The following is a 14,078-nucleotide window of genomic DNA, read 5'->3' on the forward strand; positions in this document are numbered from 1 at the left end:
TTGGTAACACCGATGTCATTTAATTTTTTTGGAGGTTGCTGTAACTTATTATTAAAAAATCTATTTTAATGTATGACAAAACTGGTTGTCCTTTTTGGAACAAAATGGTGCCTAGAAAAACCGAGTTTGTTACCAATAACAAATACGTTAATGTATAGTTAAAACTACTATTTATTAACATACTCTACCATTGCTAACATACTGTGCTATATCTAGCCTTAATATTACAAAAACTCAAAGTTAATAGCTTGAATACTTAGAGAGCAGGCCATATGACATCATATAGCAATTTAAATTATATATAGTAAAAATAGTCAACTAAAACTTTTTACATCATTAAAAATTTTATATCATTAATTGTACTCCCTGTACATGAAAACTATTTTTCACCAATTTATTCATTTGAAGGCAACACGAAATAATAATGTCAACGTCAAATTTTAAAAGGTCAGGAAGACAACTGTTTTAAAAAAACTGTCTAAAAATACAAAGCTTAAGAGAATTTATAAAAAGCAATAAAATTTTATTATCACTTCTAAATACTTTTATCTCATTATATTACTGGTTTTAATATTCACTATTGTACTATATTTGTTATATTGTACTATACTTTATATACATACATACATACATACATACATACATACATACATACATATATATATATATATATATATATATATATATATATATATATATATATATATATATATATATCATTGGTGGTTTTAATTATTCAATTTTTTACTTTAGTTTTAACTTATTTTTACATTAATAAATAATTGTCAATTTAAAGGAAAAATTATAATTTATTATTATAATTTAAGCTTAAAAATTTAAATAATAATAAAGTTACACTTAACTGTTAATCTAAAAGTATAAGTAAAAATTATACCTTAAATTAACTCTGGAAATAGATAACTTCGAAAAAATATTTAAAAAAGTTTTTCAATTCTTTTTTTAAAGTTATTTATTTTAAGATTTAAGTTAATTTAAGCTAATTTCCATTCAAAAAGAGTAAAACAAAAACAAAATAAAGATTTCTATTTTATAATTCAATGAAAATTTAAAAATAACCATGTACAAAATTACAAATTTAAATAATAATAAAAAAAAGATTTACAAAAAAATGTAATTTACTTAATAATGACATGTAAAATAAACTAATAAACAACATTATTTAAAAAAAAGATAAACTATAAATAAGTAACTTGCAATTCAATTCAAGAAATTAATCTTTTATAAAACATTATGTACATATACAATGAGTTTTGAATAAGCCTAAAAAGGATATATATAATATTTAGTTTTGCTTTTAAAGCAAGCGATTTTGTTTTGAATTCATAAATATATGCTGTTGAGATTGTAATTTATAAATAAAAGTTAAAAGCCCATAAAACAAAAAACAAAAAAAAAACATAAAGACCACTAAATATTTGAATAATGTTGACTACATTATTATTAAAACTTTAAATAAGAGCTTATACTTCAAAATAAAAAAACATCAAACAGTTGAAACTATTTGGCAGGAGTTAAAGCATCGAGCACTTTATCAATGCTACAATCTTTAGAAATTAACAACTGACGCAACCATCCGCCTTCATTATCAAAACCCATAGCTTCCATTTGTCGAAGAGATCTTTCAAGCTTTGACTCTTTATGATCTATACTTTCTTTGTCAACAAATATGAAATCATTGGCTGGGTTTATAGGCGGCTAAATATTAAAAAAAAAATCATTTATCAAAATTTAGTTGTTTTTGATTATAAATTCTTTAAAAGACTAAAACTAAACCTCCATGCTCACAATTTAAAAAGCCCATAAATATAACACAATAAAGCCAATAAAAGAAAATAATTACACATACCTGTTGAGTTACAAGTTGAGGATATAGGTGTCTTATCAAATTCCCAATTCCCTCTTGTGACCTATCAACCTGCAACTCAGAGGTTTGTGGACACAAAGAATCAATTGGATTTATTTGTTCTTTTATAACTTCAGAAACGTTGTTTGGATCTAGATGTGGTACGGATTCAACATTAGTGTGACACAATGAGTCTGAAGGATTTACAAGATCCTTGTCTTTATCAATGAGCTGGTTTTCAAAGGATACGTCTTTTTTATCTGACAAATTAGCCTGGTTCATGTTTCCATTATTTCTGAATACTTCATTGTTTGAGTCATTTATGTCTTTATCACTATTTGTTTTATTGCTTTTAATATTGCACTGTTTTATAAAATCATCAACCAAAGTATGCATTTGTTCAGCGGGTATCCCAAACCTCTCATTTATAACTTTTATTAAACTATCTAACTTTTCATTAAAATCTTCTTTTTTCTCAACCTGATCAGATTTTTCTTGACAACTTTCCATAAAGAAGTCAATGTTAATACCCAGCATTGATTCAAATATTTTGATTATTTCTTTAAAATTATTTTCAATTTTTTCAAATTGAGAATGATCAAACTTTTGATTAGATGCAGTAGGTTTTTTTTCTTCATTATTGCTTGCATTTTTATTAGAACAATAATTGCTCATGTTTGTACGTGCATATCTTTCCCAGCAATGTGAAAATGGAAACTGACTGTAATACATATGCTTAGAAGATCGAGGTTCTTTAATAACCAGCATTTCATGGTCTGATGGGTGCTCTCCTTTTTTGTAGCAGGTTTTGCACAAATCAAAGTCAAAACATTGAGTGCATTTGAAGCGATTTCCATATATCTTAGAATTGCATCCATCACAAGTAACTCCAACATGTTCTTTATTTGAATGAGCTGACTTTACTGTAAAAAGAAAAAACTCATCATTTTAAAGTACTTTTGTATATAAAAAAATATGGTTAGTTTTACAAAATAATAACAAATTTCTTTACCTTTTACATAGAGCTTAAGGCACCCATTATCAACGCTCTCAAAGGCTTGCTGCAATTCAATATCAGAGGAGATTGAAATGAAATCATTTTCTTTATCTAAATTTGTCAAGAATTAAACCAAAACCAATTTAAAAGATATATGATTAAAAAATAAATTATATTCATAATTTTATTGAAATGCTCTTACAAAAAAGCTATTAGATTATTATATAGTAACTTTGTATTAAACTGAGTTTATTGATACATAACTGATATATTAATCAATACATAACGGATTATATTAAACTGTGTTTATCAATACATAGCTGATATATAATACAAATTTTTTACAATTATTTAATAAAAACATAAAATTAATATAAAAATATATACATTTATTAAAACAATTTATTAAAAACATTATTATCTCTCATTTTATATAACATATAAACGTTGTAGTGTTATATATCCCTAAAATTAAATTTATGTACTTTAATTTAAAGAAATAACCATACCTTTATAAAACAAGTCAAGCTCTTTTCTTAACAGATTTGTAAATACTTGGCGGATCTTACCGAAAACGTATTCATAATTAGCAGCCAATTGATTTTCTACAAAAAACTTTCGAATTTCTTTATTTTGCTGATTCTCAACATAGTAAACTTTCATGGATACTTCTTTTTCATATAACGACATTCTTAATTGTACTATCTAGGAGACAAATTTGATATTTGTTAAGTGGTTATGTTTTATTTTAATTTCTTAGGGCCTTTTATATGACTATATAAAAGCCTTAGTCATGATGATTTTGCTTTTTTTTAGTTATATTAATAGATTTATTGCAATTTTGCTTAATCACGATGACTTGCAAAAAACAACAACGATTTTTTACTTTATTATGGTACTTTAAAGAACTAGCTTTAGAACAATGACGTAATGAAATGATGTAACTGTTTACTAAAATGACGTTATTTATCACAGAGGTCGGAAAATCGAACCCAACGCCGTTATTGCAAGTTCTGGAAAATGCACGAACTTTGCGATTTAATAAAAAGGATACGTTTAAATGAATTTTTCTAGCACAACTAAAAAATAAAAAAACGAATTTTTTTTTATTTTAGTCCTTTCGTATGTCTAAAAATTAATGAAGTTAAAATTTTTTAAAAATTACTTATGTTTAGGTATAAAGTTTTCTTCTTTTGAGGTATTATTTTTTGGTATAAAATAATGCTGATGCTATACAAAGGTAAAACATTAACTAAAAAAACAACATTTTTAAACAAGTTTTAAGTTATTTATTTAATTTCTAACCAGTCATATGTCTGCAAATATATCAGAGGGCAAAAAAATCAGTTTCTTTAAGTTTAAAGTCTGTTTTTTTGATTTATTATAAAAGTTTTTACTAATTTGCATGTGATAAACACAAAATTTGACATAAAGCTCTTTAGACTTTAAAAGATAATCTTTTAAGGTTTATTCAAAAGTCTAAGTTCAAATTTTAAACATTTCTGTGATATGCATCACCCCTATTCTATAATGTCATAATACCATTTAACTAAAAATCTGGTCTTCAAATTACAAGAGATTATTGTAAATATAAGTAAAATAGCGAGATCCTTTAAAATAATATGCGGTTTTAATTAGTAACATTAATATAGTTTAACGAAGAAACATAAAATCAAACATTAATGAGGTATGATTTAATATTGTTTTTTTTTAATCTTGAATTTTTTATCTTGATCTTAAGACCTTGTGATTTTAATTTATTTTGAAGCCATCATGTAAATGAAAATCATAAGGTTTTTAGATCAAGGCTAATAAATCATTAAAAAAAAATTGATAAAAATCATTTACTTTATATTGACTATAAACAATTTAAAAAACAAGGCCATTTTATTGTTAAGCATTTAAAGCATTGAAGGAGAATTAGATCGAAATTGTACATACTACATGTTTGTATATATATATATATATATATATATATATATATATATATATATATATATATATATATATATATATATATATATATATATACTTATTTTTTTTAACATCTTCGCTTCCAACAAGGCTGCAAGCAGCCACTAAATAAAATTGGAAGTTAATGAAAAAGAAAAGATGAAGATTGTAGAGCAAGATAACGATTGACGGACGACTTAAAAGATTGCAAATTATATGAATCAGGAAAGCAAGATGAAGGAAGCGAATTCCAAAGAACTGATGTTCGAGGAAAAAACTAGACGAATAAGCGTTTTTGGAGCATTTAGGAACAGTCACAGAAAAAGGATAAGACTTAATTGAATGAAGAGTAATACGAGAATGAATTTTAGTAGATGGCACAAGAGACGCTAGCTCTTTAGAGCAGTGCCCATTATAGTATGTGTAGAAAAGAGAAAGAGAAGCAACATTACGACGATGTGATAATTGTTGGAGGTTGCCTACAAGAGCAGATCCAACTATGGTTACAATGTATTTTTGCACCTTTTCTAAAAGAGAAAGAGCATCATTAGAAGATCTGTCCAAGATATGGCAACAGTATTCCATACATGGAAGGATTTGAGATTTATAGAGATAGAGAATAAAATCCGAAGAAAGAAAGTGTCGAGCTCGATAAAGAGATGCAACCTTAGCAGATGCTAATTTTGCAACTGATTTGATATATGGTATATTTGATATATTGGTAGATTTGATATATTCATATATAGAGTTAATCCTAGAAGATGAAGAGTAGGTGACTCATCAAGTACATCACCGTTCATAAATATAGGAAGATCTAAGTTATTGCGATAACGATTGGCTGAAAAAATTGAGTCTTATCTGTATTGAAGTTCACCAACCACTGTGAGCCCCATGCTGTAGCAGAAGTGAGATCCTTTTCAAGCTCAAATGCCCCCTCCAAGCAATCAGAGAGTGTTGGTTTCTTATCACGACAAGAATAAATGGTAGTATAGAACCTTGAGGAACCCCTGAAGTTACAGAATAAGAAGAAGAGTGCTGTCCATCAAGGACAACTTTTATATTATGATTGGAAAGGAAAGATTCAATGATCTTAAAGATGTTGCTAGATACACCATAAGAAGAAAGCTTATAGAGAAGACCAGCATGCCAAACTTTATCAAAAGCTTTTGAAATATTAAGAGCAATGGCCTTAACCTCTCCACCTTTATCTAATGCACAATAAAACCTATCTGTTATTACTGTTAGCAAATCAGCTGTAGAACAAGAAGATCGAAATCCATATTGATGGTCAGAAAGTAAGTTATTAGATTCAAGATAAGAAATTAAGTGTTTGTTAATTAAAGATTCAAAAACCTTACTTATGATAGGAAGAAGACTTATGGGACGGTAGTTAGACAAATCAGATCGCTCTCCAGAATTTTTGAAAATAGGGATAACAGATGTCGCTTTCCAGCAGGCTAGAAAACAAGACTCTGATAAGCACTTGTTGAATAGCTTTGAGAATATAGACGACAGCTCCGGAGAACACTTCTGCAAGACAATAACTGGTATGTTGTCCGGGCCACAAGCTGCAGAAGAGTCTAGGCAGGAAATTACTTTAGATACAGATGCTGGAGTGATATGAATGTCAAGCAATGGATCAACCTGTTTGTTGGCAATATCAGGTAGAACGCAACTAGTGGAATCAAGAGATGATATTGATGAAAAGTTTTTAGCAAACAATTCGGCTTTGTTTTTAGGTGAGGTGACAAAGTCTGAAACACACAAGAGAAGTGGAATTATAGATTTACCCTTATTATTGATATTATTAAAGATTCTCCAGAAGTCAGCCTAATTTTTAAGATGAGATACGAGATTTCATGACCTGAGAATAGCGGGCTTTGGCGTTAGACAAAACCTTTTTACAATTGTTTCTAGCAGTAATAAACAGACGTCTGTTTTCTGGAGAATTGTGTTGCTGATAGATATGGAAGTAACGGTTTCTATTGGCAATCGCAGCAGCGCAGTGTGAGGAAAACCATGGAGGAGAGTGAGACTTGACCTGGAATCGTCGAGAGGGAATAAAAGATTTCATGCCACCCTGAATCCACGAAGTTATGTAAGAAGCACATTTGTCGACAGGAAGACGAAAGATTTTTACTCAAGGGCCATCACAAAGAAAATCACGGAAAGAATCCCAGTCAGCTTTACTGTAGTTGTAAGAGGTTCGATAATAGGGGGATTCAGGTGATGAAGAAGAATGAGATATTAGTTTTAGAGAGATCAAACTGTGATCAGAAGAATCTTAGGGTAAATGTGGAGAAACTGAGCACTGACTAGGATCAGAAATAAGACATAAGTCGAGTAGAGAAGGGAGATGATTCGGGTTTTCAGGAAAGCGAGTTGGAAAGTTGACTATTTGAGTTAGTGATTGAGAAAGGCAAAAGTTGTGGGCTTTAATGCCTGCAGAGTCACTGACACTCATTTATTTGCTATCTTTCAGCTGTCATTCTTCTTTTTATGCCAGATTATTTTGTTTCAAAAATATTTAAGAAATATATAGACCAAGCCATTTAGAGTGGTGAGCATTAAAGTCACCGACAACAACTATATCAGCTGATGGATAAAGAGAGAGAGCTTGATCAATATGATCAGAAATAACGTCAAAATGAGTGCAGTCTAGAGATGAAGGAGAGCGATATAGAACAAAGAGAAAGGCAATAGAGTGAAGTGGTAAACGAAACGAAACGAATCGAAAGCACATGAAAGAATAGTCTGTGGATTCAAACCTAGTTTAACGACAAATGGGTGAATTTTTACAAATGTAAATGCCCAGGCCAAGCATGTGACTATTGGAGTCTTTACGAATTAGAGGAATATAACCATCAACACTAAGGAAACAAGATGAGACAGCCGAACTCAAATTAGTCTCACAAAGAGCAAGTAGGTCTGGTGAACTTTGCAAGAGATAAGACTCAACAGAAGAAAAGTTACTTCGAAGACCACGAATATCAGTGAATGATAGGTTTAGAGATCTTGGTGATGATGATGGTTTTTTGTGTTTTATAGTTTTTGGTACTTTATTCCTTTTTAAATTAGGTTGAAGAACTTGACTTAAAGCATAGATAGTACTCAGAACACTGTTTAATAGCCCAAGCAAATGCCCATTACTACTAATAAACCTTAAGCCGTAACAAAGGGCTCCAAATGTGGCCTCCGCAATGCACACCAAAAGTAAAAACAAGGACACCATCCATGCGCAACATGGCACTGTTAATACTTTGATATTTTTCAGCTGTTGATGGAATCAGCCTCTCTGAGAGCTACCACAGAGTTCAGGAAACCTGACTACCAGTCGGCCTCAGAACCATAAAACTGAGTTTTAGAGCTGTACCCTCATTAGGAGATAATAGAATGAGTTGCCTAGTCATAAAAACAGAGACACAAGCAAAACCCATGCATTGAGTCAAGAAGATCCAGCATTTAACATCCTAAACTGGAAACAATGTATTAAAAATACATCTGCGCCAGCCTAATAGATGAAGAAGGGGTGCGAGGCTGGTCAACAGATAGAATCTGTTTACGCCTTCAGTATTTGTCTTGGAGGCCTTCTACAAGACAGTAGCTGGGTGCATTTAACATCTGCCCAAGATGAGTATTTTTATCGAGACACCATCTCTAGCCTTTACTCAACCAAGAGCCACAAGACAGGAAGTGTTTTAAATTGGAGTTGGCATCTCCTAGCCTTTGCCTAAAAAGGCGTATCCTACAAGGCAGCAGGACATAAAGCAGATTGTACTGGGTTACATGTTACCAGTAGCAGGATAACCTGATCTGACTTATAACCTGATCTGACTTATATATATATATATATATATATATATATATATATATATATATATATATATATATATATATATATATATATATATATATATATATATATATATATATAATTAACATATAATATGAATTATTATATTATTATTATAATATATAATATATTATGTATGTTTTCTTAACCCACTCTATTTTATTTATCAATTTTTACTTCTTTTTTTTTTTTACGTTGTAACGTGCTTATGTAAAACATCTATGTTTCTGGTAAATATAATGGTTTTTGTTGTTGATGTTGTTAAAAACTAAACAGTAATAAAATGTCGCGGACCGGAAAAACTGTATGTTTGTAATTAAAAAGAACAATAAAGACAAAAAAAATATGATAACTTGCGTTAAGTACGTTGAGAACTTCAGGTTTCCCATTGCATATTGAATTGCATTGCAATTGAGATATGTTGTAGATTAACATCGAGATTGCAATATTTAAAAGTTAATATTTTCTTTAGTTTAATGTATTTCAGAAGGTTTATTTTTAAACGTTTTTTTTAATACAAAATTTTAATATAAAGGTTTCATCATCAAGAGATTACTAAAAAGGGTACAAAACTAATTGTGAATTTGTAGTTGGTGCAATACTTAGTATATTTCATTGACAAGCCCATTTTTTAAACCATGGATTGAAGATATAAGATACTGCTCCGACAAAGACAATTTTTTTTTCGGAAGTTTTTAGAAAAAAAAAAATTGTTTCAAATAAGGTCTAATTTTTTTCTATATTGATCCTTAAGGTTAACCTGTTTCTGACATCATAGAATAGCATGAGGTCTAATTAATAAAATTCATCGGTATAATTTTAAATTTAGTCAAAAATATTTTTGCCGCTTAAAAGTAGTTCACTACAAAAATTTAAAAGTAGTCACCAGTTCACCACGAAATGTTTATTATACTATTATTTTAACGTTAAAGGAAATTTTGAAATAAATATAACTTTAAATAAGGAAGAATTTTTTAACTAATATTAAAAGTTTGTTCTTGTTTTCTTTTAAGATAAAATTCGAACAATTAGTTACACAACAAGCTGGAGAAAAGTTTCCTCCCAATTACCGCGTAGGGTAACCTGGGGCAAAGCGAGGCACCGGGGAAAAATGAGACATTTAGGTTTTCTAGCTTTGCACAAAATTTTTTTGAAATGATTCAGTAATTTTGTTTTGTTATATTAAAAATTTCATGTTTTTTTTTATGTTTTAAAGTTGTTTTCATCAATTTTTTCATATAATATGACATAGAAAAGTGGGTTTAAAGCTTACGAGTTGCGTCAATTTGATTGAAAAATCAAAACTAATTTTTTTTTCAGTTGTGGAAAAAATCTACGTACAATGCCACTTTTACCACAGAACAAACATAAGAGTTTGTAATCATTTATTTGCTATCTTTCAGCTGTCATTCTTCTTTTTATGCCAGATTATTTTGTTTCAAAAATATTTAAGAAATATATAACTTCACATTTACGGGGAAAGTGCGACAACGCTAATTACTGAAAAAGATCGTCAAAGTAAACATTTAGGATAGCAAGTTTATAAACTTGCTATCATCATTTTAGGAAAGAATTTTATGTAAAAGTAAAACATAATTTTATTAGAAACTTTAAAAGATTATAACTTTGTTGTCATTTAGTGACCAAAAATTTTTAAATGAGAAACTACAAGAGAAAAACTAATCAACCTAACTGGAACGAAGATGACATGAAAAATGCTATTACAGCACTTATATTACTTTGAGCCACATCAAATTTTTAATTATGATGAGTCTGGGTTGTCATGCGTCCATAAGCCATTAAAAGTAACCTCATCTTTAGGAAAACGGTGTGTTTCATCAGTGACAAGTGGAGAAAAAAGAGTCACAACAACAATTTTATGTGCATGTAATTCTGTTGTTCATTATGTACCACCCATGATGACATTTAAACGCAGAAAAAAGAAATTATTACTCATGGATAATGCTCCAGTTGGAACTATTCAAGGATGCTCAAAAAATGGCTGGGTTAAAACTGATTTATTTCTTGAATATATACAACATTTTGTTAAACATGTACGATGCATTCTGATCAGCAAAGTTTTACTTATATTTGACGGTCATCGTTCCATACCAAAAGCTTAAAACTTATAGACCATGCTTGTGAAAATGGATTGTTTTTGCTATCGCTACCACCACACACAACTCATAAACTTCAACCATTAGACTGTGGACTTTTTAAGCCTTTGAAAACCTTTTTTAATCAAGCATATATGAGATAGATTCGAAACCATTCAGGAGACGAATACAAACAGAAAATCTTGGAGAAATTTTTAAAACATATTTAAGAGCTGCTAATATGGAAAATACTTCAAATTTTAGAGCAACTGAAATTTTCCCATTTAATTGACATTTGTTAGAAAATAAATATCCAAGGGCATCTTTGAGTGATAACAATAATAAAATCAGATTATCCATACCTCATAAAATTCACTTTGAACACGATAACAAAAAAGAAAGTGAAATTTTACAGCAGCCAGAGCTGACTACATTAGAATTAATGAGTCATGATAAATTAAAGTCAATTGAAAGCTTTTCAGAGACCACTGTTACTTCATTAAGTTCTTTTGAAGACATACTTCAAATTCCAAAACTAGATCCTCCAAAAAGAAAATTAGCTGCAAAATCTCAAATTATAACTAGTTTCCATATAGGAAAAAAATTGTACTTGAAAAGAACAATGAGAAAAAAACAATAGCAAAAAAAAAAGAACAATAAGAAAAAAAAATTTATTGGAAAAAAACAATGACAATAAATTAAACAAAAAATGTATAAAAAAGTATGTATGTACTGTTTGGGTACACGAAGACTGCACATTACACGGTGTTTGCTTTTTATGTGAATAGATTTTATTCAAATTTTTTGAATTTAATTATGTCCCAATGCAACAACCTATCACCACAAATGTTTATGAGATTATTAGACACATAATGTGCTTGTGGCCTGCAAAAGTTCTTGTTGTGAAACGTGATTCTTCTCAAGTTATGAACGTTCTCTTTAAAAGTGTCTCGCTTTGCCCCAGGTTACCCAATATGCTGGTAGTTTTTTCTAGTTTAAGTTAAAATGTTTGAAAATTTTTAACCTAAACTAGAAATGTATTTTTTAAGGAATTATTTTGGAGCATTTGTCAACCAATAAAGCGCGCTACTGCGTCATTCTTGACGAACCTAAAGAATTCCAGGAATTATTTTTCCAGTTACCTTTGTATCCATGAATTAAACTCATCTGAACCTGTTGCTAAAAATAAACGTGTAAAATCAGCTACAAATATTCAATGTATATATGTATATTTTATTAAAGTTTTAAATAATTTAAAAAATTTCATAAAAATTTCTTTTGTTTTTACAACCTGAAATGCAATAAGATTAAATCTTTAAGTTTCTATTTTGATTCATCGCATTTTTTCTCATTAAAAGTCATAACAGTCAACCTTGGTAAATCCGGAAGAAACAAATATTTTTACCGCGAGAAACAGAATTTATCCTACAAAAAATAGATTGGTAAAATGTTTTTTTAATAAAACCGTTAAGTTTCAATAAAAACAGGGAGCTAACGTGTACAGTAAACTTTTCTTTACCGCGTAATTTGGTGCATATTTCGTTTAACAAGAGTATATGAGTCAAAAATTAAAAGTACACAAATTTTTTATGACTGTTATAGTTTTTACCCATAAGGTAATAGTTTTTGCAAAGTATATCCTTATTCTTAGTTTATGGTGCAATATTTAATTGGCCATTTTTCAGACAACAATCAAGACCAAACCCATACTAAGTCCATACCAAAACACAATTAAACTGGGTGACTGAATAAGTACGAAATTCACAACAGCGAATCTGCATAAGTGCAAACGGCATATGTGCGAACTGTCATAAGTGCGAAGCAGTTAAAAACTGGAATAAATGCAAATCGGCATAGGTGCGAATTGGCATAAGTGCGCCGAAAGAATTTGCAAACGTTGGCGTAAGTGCGTATTGGTATAAGTGTGAACTGGCATTAATGCGAAGCAGTTTCAAAATATTGCCGATTCTCACTCGAATAAGTATGAATCGGCATAAATGCAAACTAGAATAAGTGCCAAAAAAATTTGTACACATTGGCAATAGTGCAAACTAGCATAAGTGCATAATGTCAATTCGCACTTATGCCGATTCGCACTTATTCCAGTTTTTGTAATTACTTAACACTTATGCCAGTTCGCACTTATGCTTTTTTTTGCAATGGCTTTGCACTTATCGGTTTGCATCTATGCCAATGTTTGTGCGCCGAATAAAATTGCAAATATTGGCATTAGTGCAAATTGGCATTTCTCACTTATGACAATTTACACTTAAACCAGTTCGCACTAATGACAATGTTTGTATTTATGCAAATGTTTGCAAATTCTTTTGGCGCACTTATGCCAAATCGCACTTATGCCAGCTCACACTTAAGCCAGTTTTTGCAACTGCTTTGCACTTATACCAGTTCGCACTTATTTAAACTCGTACTTATTCAGCCTCCCGAATAAAACGAAAAGATCCGCCAAACATAAAAATAAAGTTAGAGATAACGTTCTCAAAACGCATTTGATATTAGGGGTGAAATTTTGACAGGTAACCTATGTGATGTAGGTGATCATTTTTGCAAAGTATTTTAAAATAATAAATCACAAAAACCAACATTATGTTAATGTTAATTAAAAAAATAAGTTAGGTAAAGTATTAAAGATCAAAATAAATTTAAAATTATGTAAATGTGTTGAAAAACGGGAGGACTAAAAGAAAGCAATCAGTGGCACAAACACATAGTGCGTTATTTATTTTTGAATTTACCGCAAATCTGCCTAAAATTTTTTCTTTAGTATTTGGATAGCATTAGGGCCGCCGAGAGGGAGGGGCAAAAGGGTTTATTTAGTTTATGTCATTAGTACATGTCCCGGGCGCCAAATACAAAAGACAAAAAAAATAATGAGATTTTATTTACAAAAAAGTGAAAAAAATTGATTTTATTGATGAGGTATAAAACAAGTTTACTTGGTGATGTGCATAACAAGTTACTTTTATTTATATTACAAAGAATTATAGTTTAAATAATTTATCTCTTTACTTTGGTTGGTAAGGAACAACCAAAAAAGATTTGGCTTTTTTTTTTAATTTGACGATATTGAAGAAGACACAAGGTTTTCTCCAAAAAAATCGCTTTATTCATAAATCTCATAAATTTTTTTTATGATTATTCTCGAAAAAAATTTTATTAACGATTTTAAATAGCAAAATTTAAAATAAATTAAATTAATTAACTTTATTTGCTAATTCCCTAAGGAGTGTCATAATCTCAACACAAATCAAATGTCACACCTCCCTTTAAAAAGAAAACAAAGTCAAGATTTACCCA

At 29.5% G+C, this 14,078-nt stretch overlaps 1 protein-coding gene across 1 annotated transcript; it reads right to left on the bottom strand.

Moving 5' to 3' along the window:
* Positions 1–1,034: 1,034 nt before the first annotated feature.
* Positions 1,035–3,763, bottom strand: LOC136080814 (sequestosome-1-like). Its single transcript, XM_065798039.1, has 4 exons — positions 3,371–3,763; positions 2,877–2,972; positions 1,868–2,787; positions 1,035–1,716 (listed from the first exon to the last, which is right to left on the bottom strand). The coding sequence occupies exons 1-4, from the start codon at positions 3,549–3,551 to the stop codon at positions 1,519–1,521; spliced, it is 1,395 nt and encodes a 464-aa protein (XP_065654111.1). The 5' UTR covers positions 3,552–3,763; the 3' UTR covers positions 1,035–1,518.
* Positions 3,764–14,078: the final 10,315 nt, after the last annotated feature.

The sequence above is a fragment of the Hydra vulgaris genome, chromosome 05 (genome assembly GCF_038396675.1).
Source record: "Hydra vulgaris chromosome 05, alternate assembly HydraT2T_AEP".
In the NCBI taxonomy this organism is placed as follows: Eukaryota; Metazoa; Cnidaria; class Hydrozoa; order Anthoathecata; family Hydridae; genus Hydra; species Hydra vulgaris.